This window comes from Contarinia nasturtii, unplaced genomic scaffold (genome assembly GCF_009176525.2).
Source record: "Contarinia nasturtii isolate CC-2019 unplaced genomic scaffold, AAFC_CNas_1.1 Cnas_scaffold_864, whole genome shotgun sequence".
NCBI classification, from domain to species: Eukaryota; Metazoa; Arthropoda; class Insecta; order Diptera; family Cecidomyiidae; genus Contarinia; species Contarinia nasturtii.
In genome coordinates, this window is record NW_022198211.1 from 526,454 (window position 1) to 546,566 (window position 20,113).

Here is a 20,113-nt window from a genome sequence, read left to right on the forward strand (position 1 = left end):
ACTTAAGAATGATCAACACATAAAAGCGGCATAAACAACAAATACATGCTTACCATGTATGAAATAGAGTAGCGTAATAGATGTCGTTTTGTTAACAAGCTTTAGACAAACATTGTAAAGTAGTGTACAGCAACTTCAGTTAGTTGGTAACTTGAGTGCAAGAAGTTTTGTATTGTTCAATTTTTGTTCTCTTTTTTCTGGTACTGTTTTGTGTTATTATTTATACGTTTCATCAATAGTGGGCCTTAATTTTTTATTTTATAATTTGTTTTTTTTTTGTGTGTGTTTGTGGGATCAAAATATAATCAAAATTATTCTCGATTGTGCAAAATAAAGAATTTAAATGTATATTTAACAAATGTGTGGAACAACAATATGAGTCAGATTACTTTTTGGGGCCTCTGTTCAGTGGCTATTTTCATCGGTAAGGACAAAATAATCAAATTAAAAAGAAGTAAAGTTTGTCTAAAAAAGAAAACCTATAAAGTCCAAATTGATTGCAAGAATAATAATGAACAAAAAAGTAGATTGGAAAGTACATAATGCATATAAAAATTAATTTTTCATGTATTCCGCCCTCAATCACCAATATTACACACGTCTCAAAGAACGCTTATAGTACGTTCAACACGTTCACAAAGTTATGTATTGTTGTTTACCTGTGTTTGTAATTTCCCATCGTTTATACACGTACCGTTCGCACGCAGGTTATAAAGGTGTTTAGTTATAGTACAAATAGTGCGTATGTGTTAGTGAACTTATGTGTGTATGCGTGTGTGCTGTTTTTTCTGCGTAAGGTAGATTGTTTGACACGCGCATATAGATTGAAAAATGGCAGTTATTATTGTTATTTATGTTTCTTAAACTCATCATATCTTCTGACCTTTTTGATTGATTGCTGATTTTTCCGAAGATGTAATATTTCGCTGAAAAGTCAAAAACTATGTGTTACATGTTTTTCTAGGTCAAATAGATCATCAAATGTGAAAAAAACAGTTTTGTTTTATGCCTGTGAACGGAATAAACGAGAAATGGGCCAATGTACTTGCATACTTTACTAGATATTATCTATGTAATGAGAATGCGCATTTTTTCCATTAAATATTTCGAATTCAGTGTGTGATTTCAAGATAAAAGAAGAATATTAAATCAATCAATTGGATTTTCTCATGAAACATCACCTGATCATGTGATTAGGTTTTTTCGGTAGCAACTTTATTGGATTTTTCATAGATGGTTTGGGCGAAGAATACATGTATGCGGTGAATGTGTATAAATTTTCAATATTGATTTCTTTAGCCTGTACACCGCACGTGACTGGAACAACAGAAGCAAATGAAAATCGAGAAGCTTATTTCAATGGATCGTCTTATTTACGACTGTTAACACCAATGCCAATGTGGAAACACTCTGCGTTCAGCATAAGAAGTTGTAAAGGTAAATATTTAGCGGTTTATTGAATTGAAGTAAAGTAATAACTAAGTTTAATGTAATAAAAAAATTACATTAAAATCCAAACATAATGTGAATCTACTTAACAGTTTCCATGCAAACATCAAAATCAATAATGTAAATGTCGCGATTACAATAAAATTCACTGAAAGTATAGAGGTTGAGTTCAGTCGTTTGTGTTTTGGCGTATGATAAACTAAATAGAGGAGTGTTGCATTCCCCGTGGCTGTCATGCTGAATCTTGATGAAATATCTTTCTGTGGCAACTTTGTTACACTTTATTGCTGCAAATAGGAAAAAATGCTTTTGAATTGATTACATTCTAATGCACGTTTCATTGTAATGCGAATTCGATTGGTGCCTCATATTCAATGTTGCACAAACAAATAAAATGTTAACAGAGTTGTACAATTTACTTGCATAAGACCGAAAACGATTACTAATAAGTAACAATAGCTTATGAGGTATTATTTTAATGAGACCATATTGGTTTTATTTTTCAGGCGGTGAATTGATTTCACAGAGGTATGGCGGCCGAACATTTTTATTGTCGATTTATGCCGATTATGTGTCTATTTCATTGGTCACGCCAAATGCTCATACTGAGGCACGAATCACTACAAATTTGTTAGACAATAAATGGCATACCATTGAGTTCCTTCCGCAAATGGGAACCTTGAAGTTGTTGATCGACCGAAAAGAATCAACAATTGCCAATTCAACATACAACACTCTGTTTCTAACCGATGCACCCAGTGATGATTCTGCCATACTTATATTGGCTACTACATATAGTGGCTGTATGCTGCATGGTCCAGGTAAAATTTTCACTTTTTTATTTTAGATTCAAAATAAGTCTTTGTAATCAAACACATTGCTTTTTTTTGAATTCATAGGCCTGAATTTTAGTTCAAGTGTTCAAAATCATCCAATTCAATTTGGACCGTGTCCTTTGATGCAAGGTCCATGCACTCAAAACGATGTGTTAGTACGAACTCCAGTTGATTATTGCGTTCATGAGCCATGCATGCAGAAGGGAGTTTGTGTTTCTCAAGCAGACACATATGTGTGTCATTGTACGGCTAGATATTCGGGGAAAAACTGCGAAATCGATCAAGGATCACCTTGCAATTCAAATCCGTGCAACTCTGGAAAATGTATTGAAGACAGCCGTGGTGATTACTCTTGTAATTGTCCAGCAGGTGTTACCGGCGCTCATTGCGAAATCGAAATCACGATACATCCTTTGTGTGAAAATCGGCCATGCTTAAATAATGGCATTTGTCGCGTTGTTGACGGCACTTCGAAAATTGAGTGTGATTGCGCGAAAGGATTTACTGGAGCCAGATGCGAAGTAATAATTCATTAAATTCGAATTTTTATTTATATTTTCATGTGAATTTTTGTATTTTTCAGGTGAATAAAGACGATTGTGAGTCTAATCCCTGTCAAAATAACGGAATTTGCGAAGATGAAGTGGCAGGCTTTCGTTGTAATTGTTCAAACACTGGATATTCGGGGCCACTATGTGAAAATAATGTGAATGAGTGTAAAAGAAATGCCAACTTGTGTCTAAACGGAGGTGTTTGTTATGACACGTACGGCAGCTATGTTTGTGAATGTCCGTCCAACTTTGTTGGTTTCAATTGTGAACAGTTAATGGATCCATGTGTGACGCAACCTTGTGACAATGGTGGTACATGCATCAATCGGAACGAATCGTTTCAGTGTATTTGTCCAAGAGGATTTAGTGGAGAAATGTGTGAGAATAAAGAATATGATTGTGAATCCGATTCAACTGGTGTACAATGTAAATCCATTTCAAGTCAAGATTGCACCTGTTTGAATGGTGGTTCATGCAATGGAAATTCGTCTGCGTGTATTTGCCCGGATGGATTCGACGGAACATTGTGCGAAAATGATATTGACGAATGTAAAAAAAATCCGAACATTTGTGTTCATGGAATTTGTGTAAATCAGCCTGGAACCTTTAAATGCTATTGTGAACCAGGTTATACGGGTATATATTGCTCAAGCGATGTTGATGAGTGTTTAAGTCAACCATGTAAAAATAATGCAACATGTATAAATAAGGTGATAGACACTTTGAAAATGGCAATACATTTCGAGTTAAATACTGAAAGAGTTTTACCTCTTTGATAGGTTAATGACTTCAAGTGCGTTTGTCCACCGGGGTATGAAGGGAAGGACTGTGCTCACGATATTGATGACTGTGCCAGTAGTCCCTGCTTCAAGGGTTCTACGTGTGTTGATGGAATTGACGAATATAAATGTATGTGCATAAACGGGATGACTGGAAAACATTGTGAAATTGATATAGGTAATTACAAAATCAAAAAACCCATTTGAGATACTCACAGAAAGCAGCAAAATGATAATAATATTAAAGTAGTTACATTTTTTTGCCGAAACTTAAAATGACAAAAAATTTAAACATTCCCTATTTATTAACAGATGATTGTGAGTCACAGCCCTGTCAACATGGAGGTCAATGTCAAGATATGTTGGGTGGCTTTTTATGTAACTGTTCAGGTATGAACATATTGATTTTAAAAGTCCGAATAACACAAAAATGCTAAAAAGTAATTCATTTATTTTGTTCTATATTTATATGGAACAGGCACCGGTTTTACAGGAGATAATTGTCAAAATAACATTGACGAATGTTTATCTTCACCTTGTGTAAATGGTAAATATGACAAAATATTTGCGTTTATATTTCGATTTCAACATCTCATTTAATTGCATCATATGATAATTGTTATTTTACGTGTTTATCGCATTTTGTATTTTCAGGTGGGGAATGTACTGACAAAATCAACGACTATCATGTAAATTCAATAGATATTTTTCGATTTCGTATATTTTACACAAGTTTTCTTAGAATAATTGAGTGTTTTTTTTCTATAGTGCAACTGCTATCCAGGATATAGTGGCAAAATGTGCGAAATCGACATAGATGAATGCGCGACTGATCCCTGCCAGAACAATGGAACATGTTTGGAAAGATCAAATAAAACTCTATACGCTCTATCAAACCAACACACAGACATAGAGATGCCACGAATATTTTATGAGAAATTCTCTTATGAAAATGCAAGTGGATATGAATGTGGTATGTACCGATGAAGATTTATTCTGAATATGATTAACACTCTCACTGATATCCGATGAATTTACTACGTTGAATTTCATTTATAGTTTGCGTACCAGGAATAAAGGGCAACAACTGCGAGATTAATATCGATGAATGTGCATCAGACCCATGCATACATGGAATATGTAATGATGAGGTAATTTTGGGGCATACGCTTGCCATAACTAACACTTTAACACTCATTGACTCATTCATATTTATTCCATTCATTTTGTAATTTAACAAACATTTTGCATCTAAACATGTGAATGCAGACCACAATTTGTGGATTTTATCATCGACGAAATGTTTTAATTTTGTTACGAAAATCAAGAAAATGTCAGGCAAGTTTTTGAGCATTGTTAACATGATGTCAGTCGTAAAACTTGACATTCAATTAGCATTTTTTTTTTCGTTAACGACTCGTTAATATCAGAAAACAAAAACTCCAAAATCAATTCGGTTAGTGCTATTGAAGCAATTGATTGAAAAACAGTATTTATGCTTATAATGTATGAAAAGTGCATTTGAGGTCGTTTTATGTTTTTTGCTTCGATCAAAACAACTTCTTATTGTTTTATAAAAATTAGTTTCTCTTTGGAGATAAAATTCACAAAGATATTTGTAGATTTATAATTAAAAAAATTGGGAATATTTGAAATTGAATACCCGTAATATAGAACAAAACTCCAAAGATTCTAAAGTTGAATTTCATTCATAGAGTCGTATATTTAAAATAATATACATTCTCTCGTTTAGGTCAACAAATTTACATGCAGCTGTGAAAATGGATATGAAGGAACCTTGTGCGAAATAGAAATTGACGAATGTGAAGCGTATAAGCCGTGTATTCATGGGAAATGTTTTGATCGCATTGGTAAGAACCAACCTTAGATTGGAAAATGGCAATATTGCAATTTTTAATTTATGACTTTATAAAGTTGAAATCATTTACTAGACACATATCATGCGCATGCCGATTAAGACGTTTTTATTTTATTTTTTTAAGGTTACTATGATTGCAAATGTGATCCAGAATGGGGTGGTAGAAACTGTTCTGTTATGTTGATTGGGTGTCAAAATTTTCCCTGTCTAAACGATGGACTTTGCACACCATCACTGGAAAATGAGACCCAGCACCATTTCAATTGCAGTTGTGTTGATGGTTTCACTGGTGAAAGATGTGAGAAAGACACAACGCTATCACTTAACAAACAGAGCTTGGTCACTGTTTACACCAACCGTGCAGAAGGGTACGACATCAGTTTGCGATTCCAAACAACTTTGCCAAATGGCATTTTGGTCTTTGGCAGCGGAGGCGGTTCAGTTGAAACCGGTCTTAATCGATTTATTCTGGAATTAGTAAACGGCCGGCTGAATCTTCATTCTTCTTTGGTTAGTATTGTAATATCACCACCATCATATCGTTTTAGTAATAATAATTATTTTATTCTTTATGAAGCTCAACAAATGGGAAGGTGTATTCATTGGAAGTGGTTTAAATAATAGCCAATGGCATAGAGTTGTCGTTGCCATTAACTCGACACACTTGCTTTTATCGGCCAATGAAGAGACAACAATCTATCCAATTACACAATATGATTCAAGTATAAGTTACACCGTATTTCCTACAACGTATGTTGGTAAGTAACTCAATACGATAGAATGCTAAAAATCATGGTAATCATTTCGACTTCAATCACTTATTAAGGTGGATCTATTCCACGTCTAACGACGTACCTGAGGCACCTAACTCACGCGGCATCCAGTTTTGTTGGTTGTATGCAAGATATTACGATCAATGGTCAATGGATATTCCCGTTGGAGAAAATTCCAAATCAAACATTGGAAAATATAGAACCAGGTATGTACTCGTAGTGTTGTGAAACAAACTGAGCCGTTAATTAATTAATCTTTTTTTTAGGTTGCCATCGAAATCCGCAATGCGATCCAAATCCGTGCGGGATTAATGGCGAATGTATTGACGAATGGTCTGTATTTAAATGTAGTTGCCGGCGACCTCATCTCGGCGATAAATGTGAATACAACATAACAGCGGCAACATTCGGAAATGAAAATACTACACATTCCGTCGTTTTTGTCAATGTAACAGAATCTGCCAGACGTATGTTACGCAGTGTGGTTGATATTTCAATGTTTGTAAGAACGCGTCAGCCCACAGGTCATGTGTTTTACATTGGAAGCGATCCCAAAAAAGCTTCGGGCGGTGGTAATCTTTCATGTGTTTCGGCCAAATTGAATGGTGGTGAATTATTGGTTAAATTTCAAATAAACGGTAGCTATGAAGAGCAACCAGTTGGTGGCAATCGGCTAGATAATGGATTCGTCCATCTTCTGCAAGTGATTCGTAATCAAACTCTTGTTCAGGTCAAAATCAACGGTACTGAATATTTTCGAAAAACACTTAGTTCGGTTGGACCATTGGATGCTGAAAATTTGTATTTGGGTGGCCCACCGACTGCGTATCAATCGAAAGACGATGACAGTGAAAATGAAATATCACTGGTGAACTCCGACAAGGACTATTTCAAAGGAATTATACAAGATATCCAGATATCAAATGGTTCACAGTCGATGATTGTTGAACTGTTTCCGCTTCAAGATAAAAGCTTGAGACTCCCAAAACGATTGGGCATCGCGTACTTTGATGATACATCCATTTTGGCTGGTGAGGTATCGGACGATTTGTGCAGACATGACCCATGCCTACATTCAGCAACATGCCGAAATACATGGAATGATTTTGTTTGCATTTGTCCACGGGGATATGTGGGTCGTTATTGTCAAGACACGCAATTCTGTGAATTGACCACTTGTCCAGGTGAGTTTGAAATAAAAAATGGTATAGAGTGTGACATTTTTTTTAAAAATGAACCGTTTTTGTGCTATTTTTTCAGGAAATGGAATCTGTCAAAATCTAGACGACGGTTTTGAGTGTCAGACTAATGTCACCTTCCAAGGTGATAAAATGAATCCATTGGCATTCACATTCCATCAAATCGAACCAATCAAATCAAACGAATTGAAACTGAAAGGTTCAATCGAAATTACGTACAGAACAAAGACGGGGGGAACATTGCTTTATGCTCAAAATCAAAGAAAATACTTTGAAATTGCTATTTATAAGAATCAAGTGACACTACTATGGAATTTAACTGGCGATCTACCCGAAATCAAAAGATTCACCCAAGAAAATTCTAACTATGATTGGCAAACTCTAGTTATTAATGTTCAAGATAATGTGCTTAAGGCACATTTTAAAGGATATGATGAAGCATACGATACTCAACAGTCAACGTCAGCGGAGATTGATCAAAATGCATTTGTTGAATTGTTTTCAGGTTTGTATACTTCAAATTCAAAATTTCAAGTTAACTGTTTTTCATCAAGAATAATAAAATGCGTATAATTTACTTTCAGGCACAAATTTAATCTATTTGGGTGGGTTGGAGCCAGCAATCGATTCAAAATTAATTGGAGACGATGAAGGTGCCGCGTTTAAAGGTATTAAATCCGTTATAAATCATCTTTAGACTTTTATTCATTTTTGTCATATATTTCTCTGTTAAGGATGCGTTGGAGAGGCTCGCATAGGCGGATACCTTTTACCATTCTTTCCACATGACGAAATTTACAACGAGAAGAATAGACCACCTTCAAGTTTTCGATTGAACTCAACCAAACCAAAAGAAGGTTGCGTTTTATGTTTCCAATCGGATTGTCGAAATGGTGGTATTTGTACGAATCCCAACGATGACTATGCATGCACATGCCCCGCCGGTTATGAACAGGTACAGTTTTACTTTGTGTTAAATAAGCAGTAATTGTATATAAACATTTTAATTTGAAAAAAAATATCGATTTGTGAACAGGACGATTGCTCAGAAAACACGGATGAATGTCTTACCGCTGTATGCTTGAATAATTCAACATGCATTGATCTCGTTGCAAATTATTCTTGCAAATGTGTTCCAGGTGAGAAATAAATTATACTTTTTAATTATCCTTGTCTCTGTTGATTGCCCAAGATTTATCATCGTTTTAATTTACAATATCCTCTCATTTTATTTTTTCAACAAGGTTACACTGGAATGCACTGTGAAACTGGTAAATTTCCACTGTTATGATCATTATCACACATGTGCAGACTATTTAAAATTTAAATTCTCTTTTAGAAATCAACGAATGTGAATCGCAACCATGTCACAATGGAGGAAATTGTACAGACCTGCTTGCATCATATACGTGTACTTGTACAGAGGAATATGATGGGCCACAATGTGATATTCTTAAGCTGGTGACATGCGAAAACAAGCCTTGCAAGACTGGTAGCTTTGCTTGCATTGATGGACACAGTACGCATTCAAGCCACATACATTTGGAATACATAGAAAAAGTCTCAATTATTTTTATCATTATTTTCAGATTCAACAACAGGAAATAATTTCACATGCTCATGCCGACCAGGATATCAAGTATGTTTTACAAAAAATTATCCATTTTTATCAAAATGAAAATTTCTCATTTTTTTATCGAATTTTCGAAACGACAGGGTGCTTTGTGTGATATTCCCTTCTGTGCAGTTGAGCCTTGTAAAAATGGAGGCTTTTGTTTGACTACCGGCGTATCTCCAGTTTGTCAATGCAGCTTAGGCTACACCGGCACTTTTTGTAAGTTTTACTCATTTATTTTTTTGATGAAATATTTTTGATCGAATTTTACTCAACTTTTTATCCGTGTACAGGTGAAAGTGATTTGAATGAATGTGAAAGTTCTCCCTGCGTGCATGGAGACTGTTTGGATCTAATTGGAAGATATCAATGTCGATGCGCTGGAACTGGATTCGAAGGCATTAACTGTAAGTTATTTTTCTTCACAATTGAACAGTGTGCTTTCTGAGTAAAGTACTTAAGAACTTCATTCATGAAGAAAAAAACTACATGATAAATAATCTTGTATGAAACATTTTCAGGTGAAACTGATATAAATGAATGTGAGATAGATCACATTGACTGCGGAGGTCGCGGATATTGCATAAACACACTGGGATCATATAGGTAAATTACTAATCTTTCTATTTTTACAAGAGAGATCTTCTGATGAAAAGTTTTATTTGCTAGTAAAGTTCAATTTATCTTCAGCACAATTTATAAAGATAAAATCTTTAAAAAAATTCTCCTTCTCAATTTTTAGTTGTAAATGCAACCAATATGGTTTTTGTGGAAACGACTGCTCGCTTGAAGATCCATGTGTTCCTAACCCCTGCGCAAATGGCGGCATTTGTATGGAAAAATGCACTGATGTGGCTGACTATTATTGTAATTGTACAAATGAGTATGCTGGCAAAAACTGTACCGAACAGGTAACTCTTTTGTGATAATAGTCTCTTATTTTTTCTATTATGTAGCAGAAGCAAGATTTTTCCATTCTTCAATGTCACACATAAGATTGCATGGCGTTATTCTCATAAATGTTATTTTCATTAATAGGCGGTATCGGAGAAAGATAGCGGATTTTCACCAACTGCGATTGCGATTGTTGTTATACCAATTTTGGTGGGTATTCTTATTATTGGTGGAATATTTTTAGTTGCCTTCTTAATAATGGCACGTAACAAAAGAGCGACGCGCGGTACATACAGTCCGAGCGCTCAAGAATATTGCAATCCTCGTTTGGAAATGGATAATGTTTTAAAAGTGCCGCCGCAAGAGCGATTAATTTAAAACGATAATTGTAGAATATCAGACTGCGTTTTCTCTGACCATATTTAGTTAAACTATTGAATATATATTTACATATCTAATGGCAATATGTACTTGCATGTGTGATGTTCAATTTTTCACGAAAAAAAAAGAAATTATTTTGGACGAAACCAAAAGCTTGAAACCACGTGTGAAATTCATGTGAAGTTTTTCAATTTGATTATGATAAAACCTGGACCAATTTCATGTTACGTCAACATGTCATCTTTTATTGTAAAATAATTTAAAACACATCATATTATTTAGATATAAATAAACTATTTTCCAGAAACTTATATAATATCGATCTTCAAAGTATACTTTAACCAAGAATTCAACTGAATATTTTTAGCTCAAAAAAACCGTCAATATAAGTTTGTTCATGTGATATAATATTCTTTTTTATATCATTATGAAACAATAATAAATCCGAACAAAGCTTTGATTATCCTCCTGACGAAATCTATCGGATCTTCCACACATGTTCTCCGATTTTATTTTTTTTTGGAAAATTCGATTGAAAATTCTACTATTTTTTATATGTAAATAGATTTACGTTTTTATTCCAATATCTGCATGGTTTTTAAAAATGGTTTTAATTTCGTAACCGCCAAAACTGTAAAAAAATATTGGAATACAAAACCAAATTTTCATATAAAAAGTATCGGAAAAATTCAATAAAGTTTCAAAATAATTTTTGGAATATGATCCTAAATGGTTTGAAAATATTTCGAATGTATTCCGAACTTTTCGTCGGTAGGGTATGAAAACACAATATCAATTTAAATGTAAGTTACTTTATCAATAACAGATTCCTTCCATAAATGTACTTAAGTATTTATATTCTTTTAGTAAACGGGAAAAAAATGATATTCCTTTATATTATAGAAAACAAAAATGTAAATTGATTTTTCATATTATGTACAAGCCCAATTGAATGTACCTTAAATTGATCGCTTTGGTCTGAGATAATTGAAATGGACTGCACTCAATTGCCTTATATTTTTTTTAAAAAAACGAACAGAGATATTTGGCTGGACAATAAACAAAAATTTGAAGAAAAAAACCTATAAACGGCTTTTGAGATTAGTATAGAAATATTTTTTGCCTTAATTCAATGAAAGAGTACCCGAATGAGTAAAAGTTGGCCGTTTTCTCACTTAAAAATCTAATATTAATTCAGTACAAATATATGGCACACAAATTTAGCTACAGGAAAACCTTTTCAAATAGCTTTGAGCAATACTTGAAAAGCAAAACAAGTATAAAATTTCATGATATTCCAATAAAATGATCCCGGATGAGATTCAGCTACCCTGTTGCATTTGTGCTTAGCACGTGAGAAAATGGCTCAATTTTTTGAAAATTTATCGAAGTTGGAAATGTAAATACTATTCATTATTCCAATTGACCGAAAAACTTAAAAGATATCACATAAAATTAAAATAAAAGTAAATTGAGAGTTATTATGGGTCAAGAATGTGAATTTTTGATTGATTTTGAAAATAAAGTTTTTAACACATTGAGTAAAGAATTGAGTTTAATTGAAAACAATGTTTAACTTTTTTCTTACGTTTTGTACACATCTTCGTTCTGAATCATTCATTTCGAATAGTTGTGGAAATAACCTCATTTTCAGTTGTCAATATAGCTTTCTGTCAAATTTGGTTTGACATATGTTAAATGCCGAAGAAATACCATACATTGGAAATATAGTATAGTATACCAAATGGTATTCATACCAATTGGTATTACATGCGGTAATTGCCGCATGCATAAGTCGCTTGTAAACAGCCAAGTGAATAGCGGCGACGCACGAAAACGAAGTGAGTGGATGGCGGCAACGAACAAAAGTAAAAATATCATCCGTGGCTGCTATCCACTCACTTCGTTTTCGAATATTCGATTATTATGGTCTTACATTCGTAAGATGTACTTTTCCGCACTGGGAACCAAAAACATATTTTTCATCAAAAAATGTATGAATTTTGCCTACAAATATACCACTTTACGTTTTCTCAATAAATAAGACAAAAGTATAAATCGAAAGTAATAGCAAGTTCAAAATTCTTCAGTATTATTATACCTATAGCGAGTTGAGGAATATTTATCGAAATATTCTCATCGCTACACTTTCGAATGCGTTTGATATAAAAAAAATCCTCTCGATCGTGTTCATGATTCACAAATCGTAACGTGTGGAATGCACTCGCCGCTGCTTTATTCTCTTTTCTATTACAACGACGGCACACATACGGAAAGGTGTTCGATTTCTGATCAAAAGCTAATCAAATGTAATGTTAATCTCTCTTTCTCTCTCTCGCAACATTTAGAAATGTAACAAAAAAATCGGAGGCGTTTTAAAATGAAACATCGAGTTCAATATTAATTTATCATTTGATGTTCCATCCATGTCTTTCAATTTGGTGTTGCATTTTCAAAGCCCCTGATTTTTTGTTGCATTTTGCAAGTGTTGCGAATTAGTTTCACTTTCATTCCCACTCATCCAATAAAACCAATTTTTCTCAATTGTATTTGTGTTTTGCTTTATTTTGTTTGTTGACAATTTTGTTATAAATTTCAGTCAATTAAAATGTATGCTACAGTTATAGATAAAATCACCGACTAACCACAAGATTGTTTAGCTGAACAAAGTGAAGATAGGGGGGTTTGATGTTTATAATGGTAACATCGTCATCTATACCTAGATATAATATGCAAGAAAATTAGCTGAAGACTTCTTGCAAATGAAATAGAAATGATAGAAAAAGTATTTATTAGATAATTTTTTTCTTAAATAAAAACCCAACCATCTGATTGGTACAGTATTATTCATTTGTTTTTGCAACGATAAGATTTTTCCACTTGTTTGTGAAGTATTTTCTTATTGAAGATGTTATAAAAAACTTTTAATTTTGGTTCTCAAATTGTAAATACTTCAAATCGTATAGAATGTCAAAACGTAAATCGTTTCGATTGCGATCTATTGCGAAAACAATTTGGTTTTCTTCCGCTTCCAATATCATTTTTTCAGCTTTCCTATCGTCTATAGTTGGTATGGATAAAAATGTAATCGATGGATATTTTGTTTTTATTCTAATAACGCTTAAGTCATTTATTGACTGTAATGGTATTGGATTTTCATGCAAAGATAAACGTTTCAAATGATTGAAGTTTCCTTCAAGTAGTGGACTAGTAATGCGATTACCTCCCAGACTCAAATCAACTAATGTGTTGTTTGGTTCAACGAATATTTGAGATATTTGATTATTATCTAGATACACCTCTTGCACATTTGATGGTATAAAAAGTTTAGTCAGGGACGCATTGGCTATGCTCAATTCCTTCAACGAATCCGCATGTCTCATGTCGATACTGCCTAACATTGGATTGTTATTAGCAAAAAAAACTTCTATATATTCCAACAATAGAAATAATTCAGATGGAATCGTTTTTAAATCATTATTGCTTAAACTCAAAACGCCAATCAACATGTTATATCGAAATAATTCAAAATCTATTTTCTGGATTCGATTCGTATTCAAATTCAAATTTTCCAATTTTTTTAACTGTTTAAAAACATTTTTATCTAAATAAGTTAGTTTGTTTGATGATAGATCCAAATATCGCAACGATTTTAAGCCGATGAATGCGTCGGATTCGATTTCCTTGATTTTGTTATTGCGAAGCAACAGTTTATTCAGCTGCTTGCAATGGAACAGAAAACCATTTGTCAATTTTCCCAAACTATTGAAATCGGCGTCAATCCATTGCAATTGTTTCCATTGACATATTGACATTCCATCGATTGATGTTAAACTATTATTTCGAATTCTGAGTGATTCCACGTTCGGTATTTTTTCTACAAAACGTCTGGGCACTGTACTATTTTTGCCTATGATTTGCAATTCAGTAATTTCACCAAAAGTATTCCAAATAGTCCAAGGATTTTTCGTGCATGATTCATTTGCATATTGTAAATCATCTGCTTGTATCGTACACGGCTCGTCAAAACTCACATATCTATCCGCGAATCTATGGACGTATGTATGAAATAATGGCAAAAGGGAATAACAGATCACTGCCAATAACAATAATCGCCTAAAATTGAGTAATAGATGAAAAAAAAATTAACGGAAATAATTAGTAAATAATTATAGCGATGGAATGGCAAATAACTAATTACATTTTGATAACGATTTAATTCACCACTTGATCACAATTCAAAACACTTATTCATGTAAATACAAGAATATTCAGTGTACGTCTAGCTGTCGATAAATGACAATTCACACACAACCTTTCTTTGTTAGTTCGAAAAACCTAATGAACATTCCAGCTTACCCAGCAAACAAAAATGTAACGTTTTTTATCTATTTTAACGTTGAAAAATGTAACGTTTTCACCCATTTCGGTGGTAATTTTCGTGTCAATGGAAAGTTGATTATATGCATAGTTTCTAATAAAATTGTTCATTTATTACGTTAACATTTTACAATTTATTTCTCCTATTAGTCTTTCAGTCTTATTCAAACTCACTCAAATGTGTTGCCGTTTTTGTTTGAATCTCAAAGCATACAACGGTATTGATACAATGCGCGTTTTGCTGACTCTTACTCGTTTAAAGAATGAAAGTATGTGTAACATGAGATTCAAATGTTCGATTTTGTTTACATAAAATTTATATGAACAATTCTATCGACTGTTTTCGCTGTTTGATTGCATTTTGTATCACTTATATTCATACATATGTCCAGCATCATTAAGAAGGCAAGGATCAGTTGAATATTGAACATCACACATCGACAAAATTACAGTGTATTGACAAAAATGTTTCAATACACAAAATCACAACGAAATATAATGAGTTGCCATTCAGATTTGTTTTCTTTTCAACTGGAGTACACACAAAGTTTGTATTCACATTTTTCAGTTTTCAACAGAATTAATGTAGCAAAGGAATTTTTTGTGCTTCGATTTAACATGTATCACAAACAAACAAATCACTCTATTCAATATTTAACGGGATTGATTTTTTTATTGCGGCCAAAACTATACTGAGAAGTGCCGCCAGTTTAGAAAGAGATGATTTTTGGTATACAACAACAACAATCTCATACGATTGCATTCTCCGTCGCCTAAAATTCAGTTGGACAAATTCAAAAAGTCAAATATCGCTACGAATACAGAGTTTGTGTGTGTGTGAGGGAAAGTGATATAAACAAATTCATTCGGTGTTTCGGTTTGAAACATGCAATATTGAACCGGTCGCGCATATAAACAATTGAAAGTTTGTACACACACAAATGCACAACAGAGAGAGTCACACATTCACAAGGATAATTATGTGGCCATTTTAGTGTCAAACGGAATGTAGAGTATATCCATGATTTCCAATCGAATTTTCATACGCACGAGTTTCTTTGTTCTTATTAGCGGTCAGAAAATGTGCGTTTTTGTTGTTTTTTTTCAAACAAATTAAATTCAAAATGACAACCGATTTCAGTTTTCAACATGATAAAATAAGACAAATGGATTTTAGTGCTAATATTGTATCAATGGCTTTTTTATGTCACAGCACAAAGAAACGAAACATGTGAGAGAGACAATATAATATGTGTTTGTGTTTTTGTTTTTCTGTAAACGAAATACTAGTGCGAATGCAACAAACTGTAGAATTTTGACCGTACAACAGTATTCCCGATCACCGCTTGTTTTTGTGATGTGCTTCGTCAGTGTTTTGATACAACGATATCGTGTGTTCACGAAATGTGATGGATATATTTGCGGAAATATTTTGTGTCTGTTTCTGTTTTCAATTCAAACGACAGAACATTTATAAAGTATTACTGTTAATATTCCAAATCATCGAAACACATTTGAAAAAAAAAAACCATTTCGACAATTCTCTCGTTTGTGATTTGTTATGTTCCTGTTTAAAAATGCATTTTCGGCAGAGTTTTGTGGCAAATCAAAGTGGAGTGATTGAGTTGTTGAATGAAAATATTGTAAATTTGTTTGCATATATTGATGTATCAATAGAATCGTTTAATTCCAGTCATTTTAGTTTTCGAGGCTTGACTTTTTGCAATACAGCAATAATTTGCTATAAATATCGGTGCATTTCTGCATTCATTTTAGTTCAAAGTTACCGTTCGCGCTGTGAAGCTATTTGAAAACACATAAAAAATTACAATTTGAATTGTGAAATTGATGCGAATTGATTGCAACCGAAAATAGTGATAACTATCCCATAATATTTGGAAAAGCACCAGAAATTGTGATTGATTGATTAAACCATGAGTAGAACAAGATCAAGAGAGGATCAATTTAATATGTAAGCATTGTTTTTCTTAATATTTATTCTGTGTTTTTTTTTTCATTGGATTTTCGATGCAATTTCGCGATATTGTTTTGTGACCAGTTTTTTTTAAATAAGTGTGTATGTTTTTCTTTGTTTTCGTTTCATTTATACAGTCCACTCGAAAGGAAAGACGACATTAAGAACCTTGTAGTCATAAAACAAGGCGTCAAGTCAATCATACGGGAAGAATATCGCGACAGAGTGATTCAGTTTTTGGATCATCGAAGCTACAAAATGACACTGATTTCGTCACTGGCATCATTGTTGGCGTTGTACAAAATTCAAGAAGCCATCGATGATGAGAACCGACAATTTTTTCTACAAAACGGTAAAACATTTTTCATCGAGTGCTTTAACGGTGTTTTAGCCGATAAAGTCGACAGAGAGGAACTAATGCCGCCAGCTTTTCGTAACATTGTCGAGGCACACTTCGGTGTAGAGAATTTTGAATGGCCCGATAAAGAATGCCTGGGAAATGGTTTTAATTATTTCTACCAAGATCACATTCGAAATAATCAGACCAATCTCAACACTCATTGTTCAGAACATGTTGAATCGTTTTTTCAAATGAAACGCTGGTATTATAACATGAATATCAATGGTCATCAATACAATGGATCAAAATTTGACGGCATCGATATACGAAACGCAAAAGTTTACGCCACTAGTAACAAAGATCTGACACATGGTGATGTAGAGAGAACAAATAAGATGAACATTTTATTGTATGAACTGGAAAGAATCGGTTGGCAGTGTCAAAAAGTTCATAATGAACAATTGGTTCCGGTCACTGTCAATGAGTTCGTTAAGGACAATTGGTTCCAATCACTGTGGATGTTCGGTCAAATGCAACGCCAAATCGAAGTGTTTCATCAATATGCACAACAATGGCATGCGTTCCGTCGCGATGGATTGATAACGAACAATCGACCGCCAAAAGTGAACAATTTCGCACTTGTCCCGTTATGCCGATTCCAACTGAAAAACGTTCGATTGGATATGACAGATATGTATTATTTGGCGAACACTGTACTAGGAGTGGTGCCCAGTTCTCGCAATCCGCTGACCAATCGAATGAACAAATACACACTGGACTATTACTTGTACGGCCATCGAGATGAATTGTGGAATTTGGTTTTCGACATGGATAAAATCAAACAAATCGGCAAGCAGAAGCGGTTTCACTCGCAAATCATCACCAATAGTGTTTGCGTGTCAATATTGTACGAGAAGCCAGCGAAGGCTTGGGTGGAAAATTCGGAGCAGGCCACATTTAACAACATGACATATGCTAGTGCCATCGATCCTAACGAGAAAACGTGGGTGGCCGTTGTGCGCCGCCATATCAATTCAAACATTGAGGTAAATTAAGTTTGTTATTACATTTTTTTTTTTCGGAACGTGATTGAAATTTGACGTTATTATTTAACAGGAAAACATTAAAATATCCAATCCACGATTTCATTGGCAAACCGAGCAGAAGAAGAGAGATCGAAAGGCAAATCGATTGACCTGGTGGTTTGTTGAAGAAGAACAAATGGATTTCAAGTCGTACCCAGTGATACCATCGCCGCGTGGATCCACATGGAAAGCGTACATTCTGCATCGCATCAAAATGCTACGGATGGGAATGCAAGCATATGCGACTCGAAAATATGCACGATTGGATCTCGATCACCACATCAAGGCTACCAAAACAAGTGATAAAGTTGCCATGCGGGTAACGAACAACAAACCGTCTTGGATTTGGATTGGTGCTGGAGAAATGGCACCAAATCGGCCATGGGGCATAAAGAAGCGGAAAAGATGCCCAGGAACGCGTAAATTGGCGACCAGCTTCAAGAAACAAGAGCACACAAAGGTCAGTTTTCAAGATGAATGGGGTACATCAATAACGTGTGCCAATTGTCACGAGCGATTTCCAAGAGAAACCAAAAATCATCGATTCAAAATTTGTCGAAATTGCATACCAAAACCGATTGTTGGACTTCCACCGATAATTGTGACGAATTTGAGCAGACAAGAGCTTAAGAAAGAGCGAATTGTAGAGAGAGCAATCAATCCAGATCGTGAGAACATCGAGCGTTTAGTGCCAAAGATAAAAGTTATCTTCAAAACTTGGTCATTAACTCGAGAATACCATGAATTGGGTGATGCTGCACCAGAAGACATGATTGAGCACGTAGTCATTTGGCACCGTGACATTGTTGCGGCAAAGAATATTTTATTCAAAGGTATGTGCATAATTGTATATTGTATTAATATTAAATTGAGAATAGAGAGCAGAGCGTTAGGTGTTCAGTGTTCATATTAATTGATTAATGTTTTGTGTTTGTTTCTGATTTTATAGGAATGTGTCGTCTTTTTGGCATACCATTGCCCGATTCGTTGAAGAGACCTGACAATCCACACCATGCGAACAATGTCAACTGATAGCAGCATAAAATCAACAATAATCATAAAAAGAATATTTTAACAATTTTGTTAGTTACTAGGCGTGAATAGTTTAAATCTAAGGATTTCTATTGTACCCTTGACCGCAGTACGGGTCCCTATTTAGGGCTGTGCGGAATATAAAAGAACCCGTAGGTGAGTACTTTATTGAATTGATAGTTTATTTTTGCATTCAATCTAACTGAATTGTTTTTTTTTTCTTTTTTTCCTTTCCATTTTGACGGTAAAATTGACTGAAACTACACACAAATCCAACCCCAATATTGACCATCAACATATGCCCGATAATGGATGAATTTGCCACAACAAATGTTTGTTGGGTAGATACATTTTACTCTTACCATTTATGGACACGAACAGAAAAAAAATCACATTCCTGACATGCCCAAGATTATAAAATAGAAAAACCGGTTTATATAGCAAAATGCATTAATGCATATTATTTTGTTCATCATTTTTTGAAATCAAGAAAAATAAATCGATTTCATTTCGAGAATCTAAAAACTTGAATATTTTTACATTTTTTATTTCTTCGTTTTATCAATAACATTAAATTGAAGTGAAATGAATAGAATTTATAAGCAAAAAATATGAATGATTTGATTCTGAACAATTTTAACGAGAAACTCCGACAAATTTTAACTGTATTAAAAATTAAAACACCTTAAATTGAATTCTCATAGCAATGAAATTTATTTTCACTAAATTTTGGTATGCATTTCGACAATAATGTTTGTCATCATCAGCAACACGTAAACAAAGCAAAAAATTGATAATTCGTTCGGTTGTCATAACTCCGGCCCCGTTGTCGCACCAACTAATCATCAATTTTTTATTCAACGAATTATCACACATGTGCAGACTATCTAAAATTCAAATTTTCTTTTAGAAATCAACGAATGTGAATCGCAACCATGTCACAAT

At 33.9% G+C, this 20,113-nt stretch overlaps 3 protein-coding genes across 3 annotated transcripts; 2 read left to right on the forward strand and 1 right to left on the reverse strand.

The window, feature by feature from the left end:
- Positions 1–136: 136 nt before the first annotated feature.
- On the forward strand, positions 137–10,667 carry LOC116342355 (protein crumbs). Its single transcript, XM_031769924.1, has 28 exons — positions 137–424; positions 1,300–1,437; positions 1,956–2,270; positions 2,349–2,806; positions 2,869–3,546; positions 3,616–3,793; positions 3,928–4,005; positions 4,094–4,162; positions 4,270–4,304; positions 4,384–4,588; positions 4,675–4,766; positions 5,369–5,486; positions 5,619–6,004; positions 6,072–6,252; positions 6,321–6,473; positions 6,534–7,451; positions 7,528–7,971; positions 8,051–8,134; positions 8,201–8,421; positions 8,503–8,605; positions 8,711–8,737; positions 8,806–8,985; positions 9,056–9,105; positions 9,183–9,300; positions 9,375–9,488; positions 9,603–9,687; positions 9,824–9,992; positions 10,120–10,667. The coding sequence occupies exons 1-28, from the start codon at positions 376–378 to the stop codon at positions 10,351–10,353; spliced, it is 5,880 nt and encodes a 1,959-aa protein (XP_031625784.1). The 5' UTR covers positions 137–375; the 3' UTR covers positions 10,354–10,667.
- Positions 10,668–12,973: 2,306 nt separating this feature from the next.
- On the reverse strand, positions 12,974–14,657 carry LOC116342587 (relaxin receptor 1-like). The gene is made up of 2 exons (XM_031770261.1): positions 14,558–14,657; positions 12,974–14,472 (listed from the first exon to the last, which is right to left on the reverse strand). Coding segments are annotated over exons 1-2 (1,194 nt in total). The 5' UTR covers positions 14,560–14,657; the 3' UTR covers positions 12,974–13,280.
- Positions 14,658–16,581: 1,924 nt separating this feature from the next.
- Positions 16,582–19,600, forward strand: LOC116342635. Its single transcript, XM_031770323.1, has 5 exons — positions 16,582–16,708; positions 16,849–18,097; positions 18,168–18,969; positions 19,086–19,324; positions 19,514–19,600. The coding sequence occupies exons 1-4, from the start codon at positions 16,671–16,673 to the stop codon at positions 19,166–19,168; spliced, it is 2,172 nt and encodes a 723-aa protein (XP_031626183.1). The 5' UTR covers positions 16,582–16,670; the 3' UTR covers positions 19,169–19,324; positions 19,514–19,600.
- Positions 19,601–20,113: the final 513 nt, after the last annotated feature.